At 37.1% G+C, this 17,894-nt stretch overlaps 1 protein-coding gene across 5 annotated transcripts in view; it reads right to left on the bottom strand.

The window, feature by feature from the left end:
• Positions 1 to 17,894, bottom strand: part of TAX1BP1 (Tax1 binding protein 1) — a 92,248-nt gene that overhangs the window by 55,126 nt on the left and 19,228 nt on the right. For all 5 annotated transcript variants that reach the window (XM_078059398.1, XM_078059400.1, XM_078059399.1 and 2 more), the window contains exons 3-5: positions 14,560 to 14,662; positions 8,501 to 8,688; positions 4,690 to 4,848 (exon numbers count right to left, since the gene is read on the bottom strand). In XM_078059398.1, the coding sequence (XP_077915524.1) occupies positions 4,690 to 4,848; positions 8,501 to 8,688; positions 14,560 to 14,662 (450 nt within the window). The remainder of the gene's footprint in view (positions 1 to 4,689; positions 4,849 to 8,500; positions 8,689 to 14,559; positions 14,663 to 17,894) is intronic.

Here is a 17,894-nt window from a genome sequence, read left to right as displayed (position 1 = left end):
CCCAGAGTCCTGGGATGGAGCCATATGTTGGGCTCCCTGCTCAGCAGAGACTCTGCTTCTCCCTCTCCCTCTGCCCCTCCCCTCCACCCCCACTCCTGTTCTCTCTCACTCACTCTCAAATAAAATCTTAAAAAAAAAAAATACCTTGAAGTACATCTTATATTAACATTCAAGTTAAGAATACAATTTATTCTTTTTTTTAAGATTTTATTTATTTGACAGTGAGAGAGAGGGAGAGCGGCAGGCAGAGGGAGAAGCAGGCTCCCCGCTGAGCAGGAAGCCTGATCCAGGGCCTGGATCGCAGGACCCTGGGATCATGACCTGAGCCAAAGGCAGACACTTAACAGACTGAGCCACCCAGGCACCTAAGAATACAATTTATTTTATGTAAAAAAACTCAATTCATAGTTTAGGCTCCAAAAACTTATACACTAAACTGTAAAACTTAACAAGGTGACAGTTCATTTTAGTCCTATTTGAAAAACAAGACTCAGTATCACTGGTTCCCTGAGCCTCAGTTTTTAATCTTCTGATTTTCAAATACATATCTAGCACTCCAAAATGGAAACAAGAACACAATGAATATACCTACAAACTGCTAATCTTATGTCTGAAAAATGTAAAGTTAGGGTTAAAAAAAAAAAAGACTAACCAATATACTGGAATGTCATTTGACAATAAAATGAATAAAGTACTGATGCATATTACACCATGGATGAGCCCTGGAAACATCATGCTAAGTGAAAGAAGGTCACAAAGGCCATACATGATTCCATTTGTATGCAATGCCCAAAATATACAAATCCATAGAGACGGAAATTTAGCTTAGTGGTTTTGCCTGGGACTGAGGGGGAAGGAAATGGAGAATGAGCACTAACAGGTACAGGTTTCTTCTGGAGTGATGACTATGTTCTAAAATTAGGTTATGGTAATGGATGCATAATTCTGTAAATATTAATAAGAACCACTAAATTGTATATCGTAAAGTGTTGGACATTATGATATGTAAATTATAAATTAGATCTCAATAAAGCTATTTTTAAAAAAGATTAGATAAGTTCATATCTTTAGTCCCTACAGGCAGAAGTAGAGTGTCATTAAGAGCACTGAAGGAGCCAGACTGCCTACCTCTACCACTTTACAAACTGTTCGACCACAGGCTGGTTAAGTAACCTCTCTGTGCTACCTTTGTAAAATGTGTATTTGACAATGCCTACTTTATAGAAGTAAATGAGTTAACATATGTAAACACTCAGAACAGCACCTGGCTTACATTAAGTATTACATGGGTTATTTTTATTAATCAGCCTTTTATAGTAGAGAAAAAAACACTTAAAATTGAACTAGAAATGAAGGTAAAAATTATCCTTACTAACACAAACTTTACTTTTTTAAATCTAGGGTATACATGAATAATGGAACAAACACATCACATTAAAATACAGGCAAAACACAATATGTAATTTATAGTTCTCAATTTATAGATGTTATTTGGTTTCAGTTTTAATCTACTTTGTAATCCTACTTAATTCCTTCAAGCAGACAATTACACAACACAACCCAGAATATACTTAAGCATAACACTTAAACCAATCTGTTTTTGATAACTTTAACACATCCAATTCTTTTAATTTTCAAAATAGAGTGTTCTCTCTATTGGCATTTTACAATAAAAAGTCAGTATTTATAAAAGATGAAAGATTTTATTTATAAACTTTATTATAAACATTTAATTTAGTATGTCAAGTACTGAATGGGTAACAAGCTAATCTTATTTTATAAAATAATGAAAACGCAATTAATTTCTTCTATCATGAAGAAACTGAAGGTTGCCACAGAACATTCCTAACTAGCCATTCTAAAATTTTAAGTGAAATTATAGATGATACATCATAATAGTTCTTCAGATATTCAGCAGTATATATACCCAGTACCTCAAAGAGAAGACATTTAAAATTACTCTATCAAGACTGTTTTTTTAGAATTAACACTATGGAAGAGATTTAAAACAAGTGCCAAGATATGTCATGGATTTTATAAGCCACCCAACTAAGACAAGCAATCTGTTCTAGCTGCCCAGATGAAGACTGATTTGGGAGGTGAAAAAAAGAAAATTAAAAAAAAAAAAAAAAGCACCCATGACTAGTAATGAAAAGAACTATTTCTCCTAGCAAGCACATTATTTTATCCCCAGAAATAAGCAGACAATTGCCAACATATAACTAAGACTTTTTTTTTTTTAAACATATGTAAGTATCACTTCTAGGAACTGAGAAAAATGGTATGAATTTCATATTTTAGTTCAATTCTCTAGTTTGTCATTATGAAAACTAGTAAAATAATATTTACTTACATTTAGTATAACAAACACCAATCTAAGTCTTTGTTTTGTTTTTTAAAGATTTTATTAATTTACTTGAGAGAGAACATGCATGTGCTGGGGGAAGAGCAAAGAGAGAAGGACAAGCCGACTCCATGCTGAGTGCGGAGCCCGACATGAGGCTCCATCCCGAGATCACAACCTAAGGTGAAATCAAAGAGTCTGACACTCAACCAACTGAGTCACCCAGGCACCCCAGGTCTTTTTTAAATCACCATTTTCATAGCACAGAATAGCATTTAAAAAACCACTTCCATGTACTTCATCTTCCCAGAGTACAAACCCAACACAAAAATAACAGGGAAGAAGTCCCCTCCTAAGATTAGTGCCTGTCATCAAGATTTATGAGTTGCTGGGGCGCCTGGGTGGCTCAGTCGTTAGGCGTCTGTCTTCGGCTCAGGTCATGATCCCAGAGTCCTGGTATCGAGCCCCACATCAGGCTCCCTGCTCGGCGGGAAGCCTGCTTCTCCCTCTCCCACTCCCCCTGCTTGTGCTCCCTCTCTGTCAAATAAATAAATAAAATCTTAAAAAAAAAAAAAAAAAGATTTATGAGTTGCCATAAAAACTTCTGCTGTAGACCTCTTCTGGGTACAACAGCCACCATCTCCTACAAATTTTGCTTCACTAATGCCCTGACCTCAATATACCACTTTCTCAACCCAAATATGTCAGAATTAGCTCTCTTCAGAATGGTCTTATCCGTAGTGCTTAACCCTTGTCACCTGGGCAGCAGAGGTACTAGTACCTAAGACTTTAAATCTCAGCTAATACTCGACTGGACCAGAGGCATGGCCTCATGTACATGAGTAATTTCACGCAATTGAAGGCCTACCAATTCTGCCATTCCTATTCTTCCAATCATCCATTCTTCCCTTGGATTTCAAGGTGATCGAGTTGAAACCTCAAAGGCCATATTTCAGGGCATTCTTGATCTTACAGGCTAAGTACATGCTGTAATGGGGCCATTTTCATGAGTACTGTCTTCTATCTCACCTCCACCCCTCCACCTTGTAATAGAGTGAAAGAAAAAAGATTGGCATTCCACTCTGGAAAACAGCCAAATCCAGGTACAAATGAGATAAAAGTGTAAAGAATAGAGAGAACAGTGTAATAGCTATACAAAACAGCCAAGGAGTTTCAACAACTGAATAAATCATTCATCTGAATGTCCTAACAATCAAGGTAGGCACATATACTATATTTTAATATCTGGTATACCTGCTTATACTGCACGATACTCCTACTGCAGGATTCTAAGTATTCCCCCAAGAGGAAAAAGGGGAAGTAACTGCATCTTTTAAACTAAAAAGGCTAATGGTAATAAAAACATGTTATAGATGTTTATAAGGAGATTTACAATTGTACACATTGCTTGATATTATGTTTACCATCTAACTCAAAAGAGTACTCCTTTAACTGACAACAAGTCAAGAGAAAATCTTTTCAGAATTTAATCCCTTATTTATGTAAACTACCTCTGGTCAGGTGTGCAATTTACAACCACCCTGCTGGAGTATAAAAATTAGTGAAAATCACTGCACTGCTGGTTCAAGTAACAAGTAATTGCTCTAGGCCTTGTTGGACAAAAGAATGGAACAATAGAAAACAATAGGTTAATTAACAATAGGTTAATCCTGTAAAAAGACCTAAGAATATCTAACTAGTTATAAGTGAGATTATGAAACGTATTATCGTAATCTGTGTCAAAACTAACAAATTACTTTTCTTGGGAAAATAACAAGTCAATGACTAGGTGATTGCTTTTTTTAAATTGTTTTCACCTACTAAATTAAATCCATTTGTATTTCTAATGAAACTATAATGTTTTATACGTATACTTCTTTATGTGTTTTTTTAGGATAATTGATAGCATTTCTCACATCATGGATTTCAAAATTTTGTCTAATACTACACCTTATTTCATTGAATTCTGTTTTGAAAGGTAATTTTAACTACTTTGTTCTATCTCCCCCTTATTCACTATTTATCACTCCTAATTATATTTCCAAACCCTCTCCCCAAATCAATTAATTATTCCATAATTAGATGGAAAGCATATAGAAACAGTTGTCAGGAACTACCTCATCAAGCCTGGTACCAAATAATCTAAAAGTATTTTAACCATTTGCAACATAAAAGAAGCTACAGCAGAAAATTGATAGGAACTAACCTATTCTTCTTTAAGTATGTATCTAAATGCCATTTTTTTAAGAACAGTTTTTACTTGCTTTAACTGGTTCAGTTCTTAAAAAAGTGGGTTTCAGACAATATACTATCAATTCCAATCAGTTACATAAAACACAACTAACCTTTTGCTCTGCCTGCAGTTGGTCACATCTTTCTTTCTCATGGTTAAGTTCTCTTTCTAATCTTCCAATTTGTTCTCGAAGTTGTGTTGTTTCTTTTTCCAGAACAGCAATTAATTTTAACAGTTCTTCTTTTTCTTTCATGGTTTTCTCAATTTTCAACTGTAAAACAAAAAACTCAAATTGATTTTTCTAGAATCCTAAAATGTTATTCAGGTTTCCATTTCAAAAAAATAGTGAAGAAATTCATAAAAAAAACTCTTACATACAATCTACTTCATGAATCATACATGTAAATAAAAATTCATGAATCATAAATTTAAACCTTCTTTTGGTTGGGCAAAAGAGAACATTAAAACAAGATATAAAATCAGGGGCACCTGGGTGGCTCAGTTAAGCACCTGCCTTTGATTCGGGTCATGATTCCAGAAGACTGGGATGGAGCCCCGCATTCTGTTCCCTACCCAGTGGAGAGTCTGCGTGCCCCTCCCCCGACCTGTGTGTCCACGTGCTCACTCACACTCTCTCTTAAATAAAATCTTTAAAAATAAAAGAAGGTATAAAATCAGTAAATTTTACCATGAAGTTGCCTGCTAGTCAATTTTCAAATTAGTAGCAAAACTAAGGCATATTGTTTCATAGTTGACTTAATTCTGGGTTTTTCTTGAATAATACTCAAGATAAAAATGTGTGCCTCTTCTTAAATGCAAAGCTATGAGATATCTTTGACTCTATTAAGAACTTCCTTACAGGGGCGCCTGGGTGGCTCAGTCATTAAGCATCTGCCTTCAGCTCCGGTTGTGATCCCAGGGTCCTGGGATGGAGCCCCGCATCGGGCTCCCTGCTCGGCGTGAGGCCTGCTTCTGCCTCTCCCACTCCCCCTGCTTGTGTTCCCTCTCTCGCTGTCAAATAAATAAAATCTTAAAAAAAAAAAAAAAAAGAACTTCCTTACATGTTACATAAGGCCTTCATCTATGGCATTACTCTTAAAAGTTTTGGTATTAAGTAGTAACAGCTGCTCTATTTATAATGGTCTCTATTTGGCTAAATTAAAACAAACTTAAAGTAACTGCAAATTTTAGCACAAAAATGCAGACTGTAACAATAAATTAACAATGTAATTGATTCTTATGGGAACACTAATAGTAACTCAATTCAGGAAAACCTATACTCCACGATTCTAAAAAATTACTCATTAAAGGACCTAATATAGTAGTAAATAAAATGGTTAACATTTCTCTTAGAATAAAAAGTCTTTGATTTTAACAGAGGAATAATGAAGACTCGGGAGGGAAATTTCACAAAGGAGGCATCATTTAGCTAAAATAAAATGTTTTCCTGGTACACTAAGTTGGTTTTCCAGGGTCATGGAATCAAACTGACTAAACTCTAAAATGGGTCTTATGAAAGCTCAGGAGCTGCAAATTTTTATTATGACTCTTCTATCTCTTCCATCAGACCAAATGAAAACATTAGGAGTAAAATGCCCTCAAAAATAAACTTCTTTTATACCTTATTTTTTAAAAAACACCTTTTGGCTCTAAACTTTCTGGCAGCTTAAAAGTGAAAATATATCCTGACATAGTACAATAGAAACATTATGAAAGAACCAATTTGTCCCTGTGATTCATTTAATTGACACATACCTTCTGAAGAGTTTACCGAATCTTTTTTTTTTTTTAAAGATTTTATTTATTTGACAGAGAGAGACACAGCGAGAGAGGGAACACAAGCAGGGGGAGTGGGAGAGGGAGAAGCAGGCTTCCCACCGAGCAGACAGCCCGACGTGGGGCTCGAACCCAGGACCCTGGGACCATGACCTGAGCCAAAGGCAGACGCTTAATGACTGAGCCACCCAGGTGCCCCAAGAGTTTACTGAATCTTAAGTAGAAATTTTAAAAAGGAATTCAAATTAGATAATGTATAGAAGTCTAATTCCTGCCTCTAATTTTGTATTTGAAATCTTTCAAGCATACAAAAGTCAAAATTTTAAATCAACACTCATCACCTAAATTCACTAATTATTAGTATTTCACCATGTTTACTTCATATCCCTTTATCACTTGCTTATGCTTTTTGTGTTTCTTGCTAAACCATCTGAAACTGCAGACACTTCACCCCTAAGTACTCAGAGCAAGCATCTCCTAAAAAGGACAGTCTCCTTTCAACTACTACCACTATCATAAATAAGAAAATTAACAATAACTTTGTAATATCCAATGGATAGTTCATAGTTATTTATCTCCCACTATCCCCCCAAAATATCTATTTTTTAAATTCTAAGATCCAATCAAGGTTCACATATCAAGTGGGGAAAAAAAAAAAAAAAGACATAACCCTTCAATGTCAACAGTTGATGAATGTGGAAATTTAAAAGACTTGTCAAAAAATTGGTCAGAATAAAAATATTTTATCTTAGCAATTAGCACATAAGAGACAGCAACTTAAATTTTCTTTATAAAGTACCTCTTATGAATAGGAAGAAATGAAATGTGTCATGTCCCAATTAACTTAGAAAAGGAATAGAAGAAAAGATATAGATGCCTAAATGCCTGTTGTTTTTGGAGGCCCTGAAATCAGGGTGGTCTAACAAGTATTCAAAAAACTGCAATATAAATGCTAACTGCATTCTTTTTAAGAGCTAGGCTTGTTCCACCATCTTTGACTAGCATTCAAATACCAGGCTAAAAACCTTGATCATCAGGCAGTTGTCACCACAAAATGTTTTAGTCACCCTATAAAAGTTACATTTCTTTATTTAAGATAAGAAAGGAATTTCTGGAAGGGGAAGGGAAGATACAGAAGAATTCACAATAAAAAATGATTGGTTCCTTCTAACCTTCTTAGTTTGACTATCTAATAAAAGTATTATATCTATGACCTTTATCTTTTTTCTCTTGTCTGTTTTTGAAGATAAATAAAATAAAATCAAAGGCATAAATTAATATTTACATATAAAAAACATCCATCTGACTATAAAGAAAAAGCAATGACCTGCCAGATTAAATACAAATGTAAATTAACCAAAAATACAGAATGAACCAATTAAATAAGATGTTTCTCACAGAAATTCAAATGTAACATTCTAGTTTTTTAGGTTTAAAGATACTGAAATCTTGAAATAAGAATGTTGTTCTAGTCTGTCCTTCAATAATTACTAAAATTTAAGACATAAGGCATTATTAGACTATCTATACAGTAAATTTCTATTGGAGCCAATGCAATGCCTCCCAAATAGTCAATTAAAAAAATATAAGAAGCTTTTCACGTTTTCTCTTTAAATTATGATTAACCCACAATACTCATTTGATAAAATGAACAAGGAAATCATTCTAAATGCTCAACCTAAACTCAGACTGGAATCTTCCCTGATTCACTGCCACACTTGGAATAGAGCATGCTTGTGGTACAGTGAAATGAAGTTCACATCCAATTACAGTTAGGTTTATTACTTTATACACCACCTTCACAACCCAAATCTGTACTATTTTATAATCAATGGATTAGGCAACCACTAAAGAAGAAAAGTTAGTGTAAGGTAACATTAGGAAAGCTTTAAATCTAACCCAATAGTTATTTACTGCACATCTACTATGCACAAAATACTGATAGGCCCTAGGGGCAGTCCCTGCACAGTGCAATCAATAACCTGTGACAGGAAGAAATTTAAAACATTTCAAAAACAACACTCTCAGTTTACCATTTTAGTTAAAAACCATTTGATTCTCAGGTTATTCTTCTGAATTTTTTAAATGCCAACATGAGCTTTGTTCTTAAATTATCTATAAATCATTAGCTCATTGTTGGTACCAACCTCAAGAAGGCCAGCTTTTGTGGTCACCACCAACATGTCAGAATTTCCTTCATCTTCCATAGTAAGTAACTCTTCAACTGGAGAAGAAGCTCGAAACTGGAAAGGTGTACTTGCTCCACGAATTTCACCCTTATGGGTAACATAACAGAACTGATAAAATTCTCCATCATCATTTGGAAGGTAATATCCTAAAAGGAAGTTAAAAAAAATTATTAAACTTCCTATTATGAAGTTAATGGTCCCCCCCCCACAATTTAACATTACTTGCCATCTCCACTCATTCCCGACCTGTTCTAGGCACACAGAGGCTTTCCTCTTATCAAAACTAGACTCTCTCTGGGGTGCCTGGGTGGCTCAGTCGTTAAGCGTCTGCCTTCAGCTCAGGTCATGATCCCGGGGTCCTGGGATCGAGTCCCGCATCGGGCTCTCTGCTCAGCGGGAAGCCTGCTTCTCCCTCTCCCACTCCCCCTGCTTGTGTTCCCTCTCTCACTGTGTCTCTCTCTGTCAAATAAATAAATCTTTAAAAAAAAACAAAAACAACAAAAAAAACTAGACTCTCCCTTCTTCTGTAAACATGCTCTAATTTCTCTTAGCTCTAAATTTATCCTCCCTGAATATCCTTTCCGTTTATCTTCACTAGGGCAAAACCAACTTATCGGGGAGAGTCACATATATGTTTTTCTTTCCTTTTTTTTTTTTTTTAAAGATTTATTTGAGAGAAAGAGAGAGGGAGTGAGCCCATGAGCGAGACGGGGAGAGGGAGAGAGAATCTCAAGCAGACTCCACGCTGAGTGCAGAACCCAATACAGGGCTCAATCCCATGACCCTGAGACCAACCCGAACCAAAACCAAGAGTTGGACACCCAACCGACTGTGCTGCCTAGGTGCCCCAACACACATGCTTTTCAATGAGAAAAAGACTGGAGGAGGAGCAAGGTAAGACCCAGCACAAAATCGAGGAGGACTGCAGGTAGGAATGTCATTTAAAGAAATCTTCCCTCAAATTTGACATTCATTACATGAAACAAAGATATTAACAAAAGGAATATGTGGTATGTGAACTGTGTAAAAGAAAGGAGGAAGAAGTCCACCGGTGCAGCAGAATAAAAATAAGCACTGGAACCACACAGCTTTATTCTGGAATTCCAGCTCTACTACTAGCCATTAGTAACTCAACCTCCCTGAGCCCCAGTTTCTTATCTGTAAAAGAGCTATGAAGACATCTATCTCACAGCTCCCAATTATCTATAATGTACTTATACCATTTAGCCCACTATCTGACAAATATGTGTTTGATATTTGTTCCTTCTTTCTTCATCTCTCACACTCTTTTAAATTTTGCTAATTATCCTTGCTCAAAATTAAACTTTCCTTCTCTCCAAAGCTCCCACAGTATTTTTTACATTAAAAAAACTCCACCTATACTATCAATTACCACTGATAATATACATGCTTTATATGCTCTATCAAGAACTCAGAAATACTGAGGGCAGATAAATAATATGTATAAAAATTCTAGCATCCCCCATAATGACTTGTAAAAAGGAAGCATCCAGTGGTGGTGAAATGAATATATAAAGATCAATACAGGGATGCCTGGGTGGCTCTGTGGGTTAAGCGTCTGCCTTCACCTCAGATCATGATCCCGAAGTCCTGGGATCGAGCCCCAAATTGGGCTCCCTGCTCAGTAGGGAGGCTGCTTCTCCCTCTGCCCCTCCCCCTGCTCATGCATCCTCTTTCACTCTTTCTCTCAAATAAAATCTTTTAAAAATTAAAATTAAAAAAATAAAGATCACTACATTCACTTTATCTTGAATATTCCTATCTATCCAAAAACCTCTTATCAATACACCTGTTTTTCATAACTTGAAATTTTCAGCATTATGATATCTACTTCACTTGATTTCATTTGTTAAAAATAGCTAACCTTCTTCGTTAGAAACAGGAGGGAGGAGAAAATACAAGATAAGCCTGGAACATCTTGTGGTGCTTGAAAGAAAGAAGTCCTCAAAAAAAGAATTCAAAGTGGCAGGAGGGTGGAGGGAATGTCAAAAAATACAGGAGCCCGCCTGATGGAGCTCGCAATGGCCAAACAAAGCTGGAATAATTGGAGCAACAAAAAAACGGTACTACCAGACTTTATTCCATAGCAGAAAGTAAGTATCCATGAGTCCATTGGGAAGGAGACGACAACTCCTAATAACCCCAAATAATAAATGTGCAATCAATGAAAACAGAAAATCATCAGGCAAACACAGTAAAAACTGTTGTAAGAAAGATCTACTGAGAGATACTAAAATTAGTGGGTGAAAGTTGGAGGAAAAACAAGGTATTTTACTCTCTAACTCCCCTGTAAGATTATTTACAAAAGGAAAAATTCTAACTTTACAGTAGAAAAACCCAACAGACACCAAATGATCAAGATTAAGATCACTAGCAATGAGATATGAACATCAAGTACTCCCTGATACAATGCACTATAAAGAGTACAACAGCACTTGTATGGCATTCTTCCTAAAAATGTATAACCTCAATCTAATCATGAAAAAACACCAGCACAAAAAGAGGAACATGCTACTCTCCCCGCGCCCAAAACACACTAAATAATAATACTATTCAAAAGGGGCGTGTGGGTGGCTCAGTCGGTTGGGTGTCTGCCTTGGGCTCCCACCCTAGTCTCAGGGTCCTGGGATTGAGACCCACATCCTGCTTCTCCCTCTCTGTCTCTACCTGTCACTCCCCCTGCTTGTGCCCTCGCTCACACTCTGTCAAACAGATACAATCTTTTTTTTTTTTTAAAGATTTTATTTATTTCAGAAAGAGAACGAGATAGAGAGAGAGCATGAGAGAGGGGAGGGTCAGAGGGAGAAGGAGACTCCCTGCTGAGCAGGGAGTCCAATGCGGGACTCCATCCTGGACTCTAGGAGCATGACCTGAGCCAAAGGCAGTCACTTAACCAACTGAGCCACCCAGGCACCCAAACAGATACAATCTTTAAAAATAATACTACTACTCTTCAAAAAGGTAAAAGTCATGAAAGACAAGGACAGAATGAGGAACTGTCACAAACTGGAGGAGATAAGAAGATAACACAATTAAATGCAAAGTGGGATTCTGGATTGGATCCAGGAACAGAAAAAAGAACACTATTAGAAACAGTAAAATCTGAATAAGGTTACTATAGTCACTCGTACAAGTGTTAAATGTTAAAATGTGTAAAATGTTAAATTCCAGTTTTTTAAATAAAGGTATTATGTAAAATGCTAACATTAAGGGAAGCTGGGTAATGTGTATACAGAAATTCTGTGTACTGTTTTTGCAACTTTACATCCACAAAATTATTTTAAAATACAAAGTTTAAAAAAGAGTAATACGGGGATGGCTGGGTGGCTCAGTCAGTTAAGGGTCCAACTCTTCATTTCAGCTCAGGTCATATTCTCAGGGTCGTGAGAGATTAAGCCCCTCACTGGGCTCCACAATGGGTGTGGAGCCTGCTTGGGATTCTCTCTCCCTCTCTCCTCTCCCCCCAACCTCCCCCCCACCCCTCATGCTCTCTTAAGGAAAAAAAAAGTAACTTAGGAGTAGATTTGGCAATATATTTTTAAAAGTTTTTAAAAACCCCACCATCCTAATATGTACAAATAAATTTATTAAGCCATGGCTGAGTAACTTAAATGGCCACTAGAATTACTTTAAAAGTTTAAATAGAAAAAATATATATACTCTAATCAGCTCCAGTATCATGACATTCGAATTTCTATAAACTAGATATTCAAGGTCTGATAAATCTCACAAAAATAACCCACTAATAAATAGTTCAAATCCATTTGAGATACAAGACCTAGTTATTCAGAGTTGCAATTTAAAGCCATCTAGAAAAATCTCTAATCGGATTAATAACATTGAAAATAAAATAGTAAAGCAATCAAATTACGACAAGGGTCCATATAGGAAAAGAATTGTATTTACGAATTTTTGTTAGTTGTTCTGAGTTTTGCATTTCAGGATTCTCATGACTCATTCACAAAATAAGCAAAGTGATTTTGGATTATGCTTAAAATCTCTTCTAGCTCTAATACTCCATGAGTAAGATTTTCATGACTCTATCCTGACCTCTTTATATAACAAATGAGTTCTAGGCAGGCAGAAGCTTTTATTTCTGAATTTCAAAGTAAAAATTAACGTGATGAATTTTCAAAAACTTGGAAAACTTACTGCCTTTATGCTTAGCTCCCATTGAAAATGTTCTTAAAGTATAAATAAATCAAATGCTTTTTTTTTTTTTCCAAACTTTTAAACTTCTTGGTAGATCACTAGTAAAGTCATTAGTCACTGTAACAAACTGAGTAAATTAGTTTAAGAAAATTAATCACATTAAAAATGCCTGGAAATAAACCCACAATTTTTAAGAAAAAATATCTTGGGGCGCCTAGGTGGCTAAGTCAGTTAAGTGTCCTACTTTGGCTCATGCCATGATCTCAGGGTCCTGGGATTCTGAGTCAGCCTCCCTGCTCAGCAGGGAGTCTCTCTGCCCTACCCAATGCTTGTGCATGCACTCTCTCAAATAAAATCTTAAAAAATCTTAAAAACAAAATCAGTTCCAATATACACATTTGAATTTGATTATCTAAAAAGAAGCTATGAGTTAAAAGATAAACCAGATACATAATTTACATCATTTCTTAATCCATAAAACATTATGAGGACCTAAATCTTGGCCTGTATTACAGTACAAATTTTATCCTCTGAATGTTTCTTGACATAGTACATAACAAAATTTTTTTATATGCTAGTTCCACATGGTCACATTGCCAAATGATTTTCACACCAAACATACACAAACCTCAGAATAAAGTTTTTTTGAAAAACAAACCACTAAAATCCAAACGATGCCAACACCAAATAGTGGCAAAGACGCAGAAGAACAAGAACTTTCATTCAATGCTGATGGGAATGCCAAATGGTATTATCACTTTGGAAAACAGTTTAGTGGTCTCTTATAAAACTAAACATACCACATGATCCAGCAATTGTACTCACTGGTATTTACCCAAATGAGTGAAAAATTTATATCCATATAAAAACCTGTCAATGTATGTTTGTAGCAGCTTTATTCACAATTGACAAAACTTGGAAGCAGCTAAGGTGTCCTTTAACAGACAAATGAACAAACTGTTAGACCCATTCAATAGAGTATTACTGCTTCCTTTGCAGTTCTCTGATTTTTTTTTAATTTAAAGATTTCTTTATTTGAGAGAGAGAGAGCACACTCCCATGACAGAGCGAGTCTAGAGCACAAGCAGGGGGAGGGGTAGAGGGAGAAGCAGATTCCCCACTGAGCAGGGAGCCTGAGACCATGACCTGAGCCGAAGGCAGACGCTTAACCGACCAAGCCACCCAGGTACCCCTAGTTCTCTGCATTTTATGTGCATTACAATATCATACTAAGACAGCATTCATTAGCTTCAACAGACCAAAAAGAATCCATAGCATAAATAAGGCTAACAATTTGCTTTAATATAATCCAAAAATCAGTGCAATTATAATACAAAGATCACTCTGAAGCAAAGTCTGTGACAGACTTCTAAATTAAGAGTATTTAATTCTGTATATAATGCCAAGCTAAGATAATAATAAATTTCATATTATTCCCTTACATACATTTTATAAGCAACTGCTCTATAAACCCTGTTAACTATCGTTGTGGTTTTCATATAGAATTATTTTTCTCACTCTAATTTGCTATATTATTCTAATATCAGTAATAGTTTCTCATCTGAAAAAAAATCATCCAAAGTAAAGATCTGGAAAGAAACTCACTCTTCAATGAAAAGCAAAAAAAAAAAAAAAAAAAAAAAAAACCACCCTTTTAAATGTCTACATAAAATATGTATCCTACACTACATATTTACATTCTATGACTTTTGCTAAACAAAGATAGTAATTTTTCAACTTTGATATGTTGGACATGCCTAAGTAGACCATTACAATGGAGAACAACATTTTTAATGGCAAGAAAACATCAAATTTCATCAAGTTCTGCAGTTCTCAGTTCTTACCTTGAAATGCTAATACACAATTAACTGTTGATCCTTCTACGTAATGTTCAGGCATAGGAGACCATAAAAATGTGTAATAATCACGAGCAGTACTCCATCCAACCTAAAGGAAAATAACAAAAATACAGAGATTGTATTTTAATATTAGAGTGATGTCTTATAGCATATTGTTTTTTATTGCATCCTAAAGTTAAAACATGTGTTACTATGTTTACAAATCATTGAGTATTTTAACAAGCATGTCAAATTTTTATGATTTTTATTAAGCTATAACCTAATGTTATAAAAATCTATATAAATTGAACAGTAGAGTTTCTATTATGTATTAAAAATGCAATCTGATACCCAATTTCTCAAGAAAAATCTTAGCATGCACGTGATCAAATATACTTACGCTTCCGTTAAAATTTGATTTCACTAAACATAAGGGTTTTCCTTTTTTTTTTTTTTTTTTTTAAAGCAGGGCTCGAACTCATGACCCAGACCTAAGCCGAGATCAAGAGGCGTACACTTAATAGCCTGAGCCACCCAGGTGCCCCTTCATTAAACGTTAAGTTTCTAAAACTTACTATTTTATGTCTCAAATTTCAGTATAACCAGATTTTCCTCTCTACCTTAAATGTGTTAACTTCACTAATCTCTCATGCCAAGTCTTACCTGCAGCCAATTGGTAAGTTTTATAAAAAGTCCTTTATTACCAAAATATTTATATATACAAATAGAAAACCTATGTCCCACATATATCTAAAACATTTTCCACTTATAAAATGTATATATTACAGATTTCAGTCTATATTTTCTAGATGGATTATACTGTGTTAAATACTGAATATTAAAGATGTTTAAAACAGGTACACACAAAACTCATTTTATTGTGCTTCACAGATAACTGTTTTACAAAGTGAAGGTTTGGGATAATCCCGAATCAAACAAGTCTATCAGCGCAATTTTCCCAACAGCATTTGCTTACCTCATGGCTCTGTATCACATTTTGGTAATTCTCTGAATATTTCAAACTTTTTCATTATTATCGTATTTGTTATGGTGATCTACAACCAGTGATCTTCGAGGTTACTATTATAATTGTTCTGGAGTATCACAGACCACACCCATATAAGATGATGAACTTAATATACATGTTTTGACTGCTCCACTGACTGGCCATTACCCCATCTTTCTCTTCTCGGGCCTCCTTATTCCCTGAGACTCAACAATATTGAAATTAGGCCATTTAGGGGCACCTGGGTGGCTCAGTTGGTTAGGCATCTGCCTTCAGCTCAGGTCATGATCCCAGGGTCCTGGGATCGAGCCCCGCATCAGGCTCCCTGCTCAGTGGAGAGCCTGCTTCTCCCTCTCCCTCTGCCACTCCCCCTGCTTGTGCTCTGTCAAATAATTTTTTTTCTTAATTTTTAAAAAAAGGGAATTAGACCGTTTATTAAATCTACAGTGGCCCCAAAGTCTTCTCAAAGGAAAAGACAGCTCTCACTCTTAAAATCAAAGCTAGAAATGATTAAGCTTAGTGAGGAAGGCATGTCAAAAGCCAAGACAGGCTGAAAGCTAGGTCTCCTGCACCAAACCATATTAAGGCAGCAAAGGAAAGGTTCTTTAAGTTCTTAAGCCTTTTTTTTAAATTAATTAATTTGACAGAGAGAGACACAGCAAGAGAAGGAACACAAGCAGGGGAAGCAGCAGGTAGAGGGAGAAGCAGGCTCCCCGCCAAGCGGGGAGTCCGATGTGGGGCTCGAGCCCAGGACCCTGGGATCATGACCTGAGCTGAAGGCAGACGCTTAATGACTGAGCCACCCAGGCGCCCCAAAAGAAAGGTTCTTGAAGAAAATAAAAGTGCTGGGCGCCTGGGTGGCTCAGCTGGTTCAGCAACTGCCTTCGGCTCAGGTCATGATCCTGGAGTCCCGGGATCGAGTCCCGCATTGGACTCCCTGCTCAGCGGGGAGTCTGCTTCTCCCTCTGATCCTCCCCCTCTCATACTCTCTGTCTCCCATTCTCTCTCTCAGATAAATAAAAAAAAAAAAAAAAAGAAAAAAAAAAAAGAAAAGAAAAGTGCTACTCCAGTGAACACATGAATGATAAGAAGCAAAACAGCCCTAATGCTGATATGGAGAAAGTTTTAGTGGTCTGAATAGAAAAATCAAACCAGCCACAACACTCTCTCAAACCAAAGCCTAATCCAGGACAAGGCCCTATCTTATCTTCAATCCTATTAAGACTGAGAGAAGTGGGGAAGCTACAGAAGTTTGAAGCTAGCAAAGGTTGGCTCATGAGATTTATAGAAAGCACCTCCATAAGAAAGAAGTGTAAAGTGAAGCTGCAAATACTAACACAGAAGCTGCTGCATCAAATTATCCAGAAGATCTAGCTATGATAATTAATGAAGGTGGCTACACTAACAGATTTTCCATGTAGATGAAACAGTCTTCTGTTGGAAGAAGCCACCTAGGACTTCACAGCTAGAGGGAAAAGTCAAAGCCTGGCTTCAAAGGACAAGCTGACTCTTGCTAAGGGCCAATGCAGCTGGTAATTTTAAGTTGAAACCAGTAATACTCATTTACCCTCTCAAAAATTCGAGGCCCGTTAAGAATTATGCTAAATCGGAATGTTGGAGCAAGATGGCGGAGGAGTAGGAGACCTGGATTTCGTCTCCTCTCAGGAATTCAGCTGGATAGGGATCAAACCATTCTGAACACCTACAAACTCAACAGGAGATCGAAGAAAAGAATAGCAACAACTCTCTGAACAGAAAAGCAACCACTTTCTGGAAGGTAGGACGTGCGGAGAAGTGAATCCGAGGCGATATTCGGGAGGATAGACGGCGGGGGAGGGGCCTCCGTCGGCCGCTTCTGGCAAGTGATAGAGCGGCGGAGCACAAAGTCGGAACTTTTAGAAGTCTGCTCCGCTGAGGGACGTCACTCTGGTGGCGAAGTGGGGGGTGGAACCCTCGGGGGACAGTGTGGTCTCAGGACCCTCGGGGTCACAGAAAGACCGGGGGTGCCTGAGTGTGGCAGAGCTCCCAGGTATCGGAACAGGGAAGCCGGCTGCAGAGACGGAGCCCAGGCGCGGGCTCTCAGCTCGGGGTTGCTATAAACCGTGATCCGCGGCACAGTCGGGCCACTGCTCCTCCAGCAGGGACCCAACAAGCGGCAGATCCGGGGAGACTCACCTTCTTCCCCCGGGAGGAGAGGTGCGGGAGCGCACCGCGGGGATCTGCTGGGTTTGGAGACTCCACCCGGGGTCGGGTGCCAGATAGAAAGGCACGGTCACAGGCCGGGTGAGCACGGAGCGCGGCCAGAGACCGGGGAGACGGGAGTGACTGACTGCTT

The sequence above is a fragment of the Halichoerus grypus genome, chromosome 12, assembly GCF_964656455.1.
Source record: "Halichoerus grypus chromosome 12, mHalGry1.hap1.1, whole genome shotgun sequence".
Taxonomy (NCBI): domain Eukaryota; kingdom Metazoa; phylum Chordata; class Mammalia; order Carnivora; family Phocidae; genus Halichoerus; species Halichoerus grypus.
Note: the sequence above shows the minus strand (reverse complement) of the source record. Positions and strands in the feature narration are given on the sequence as shown.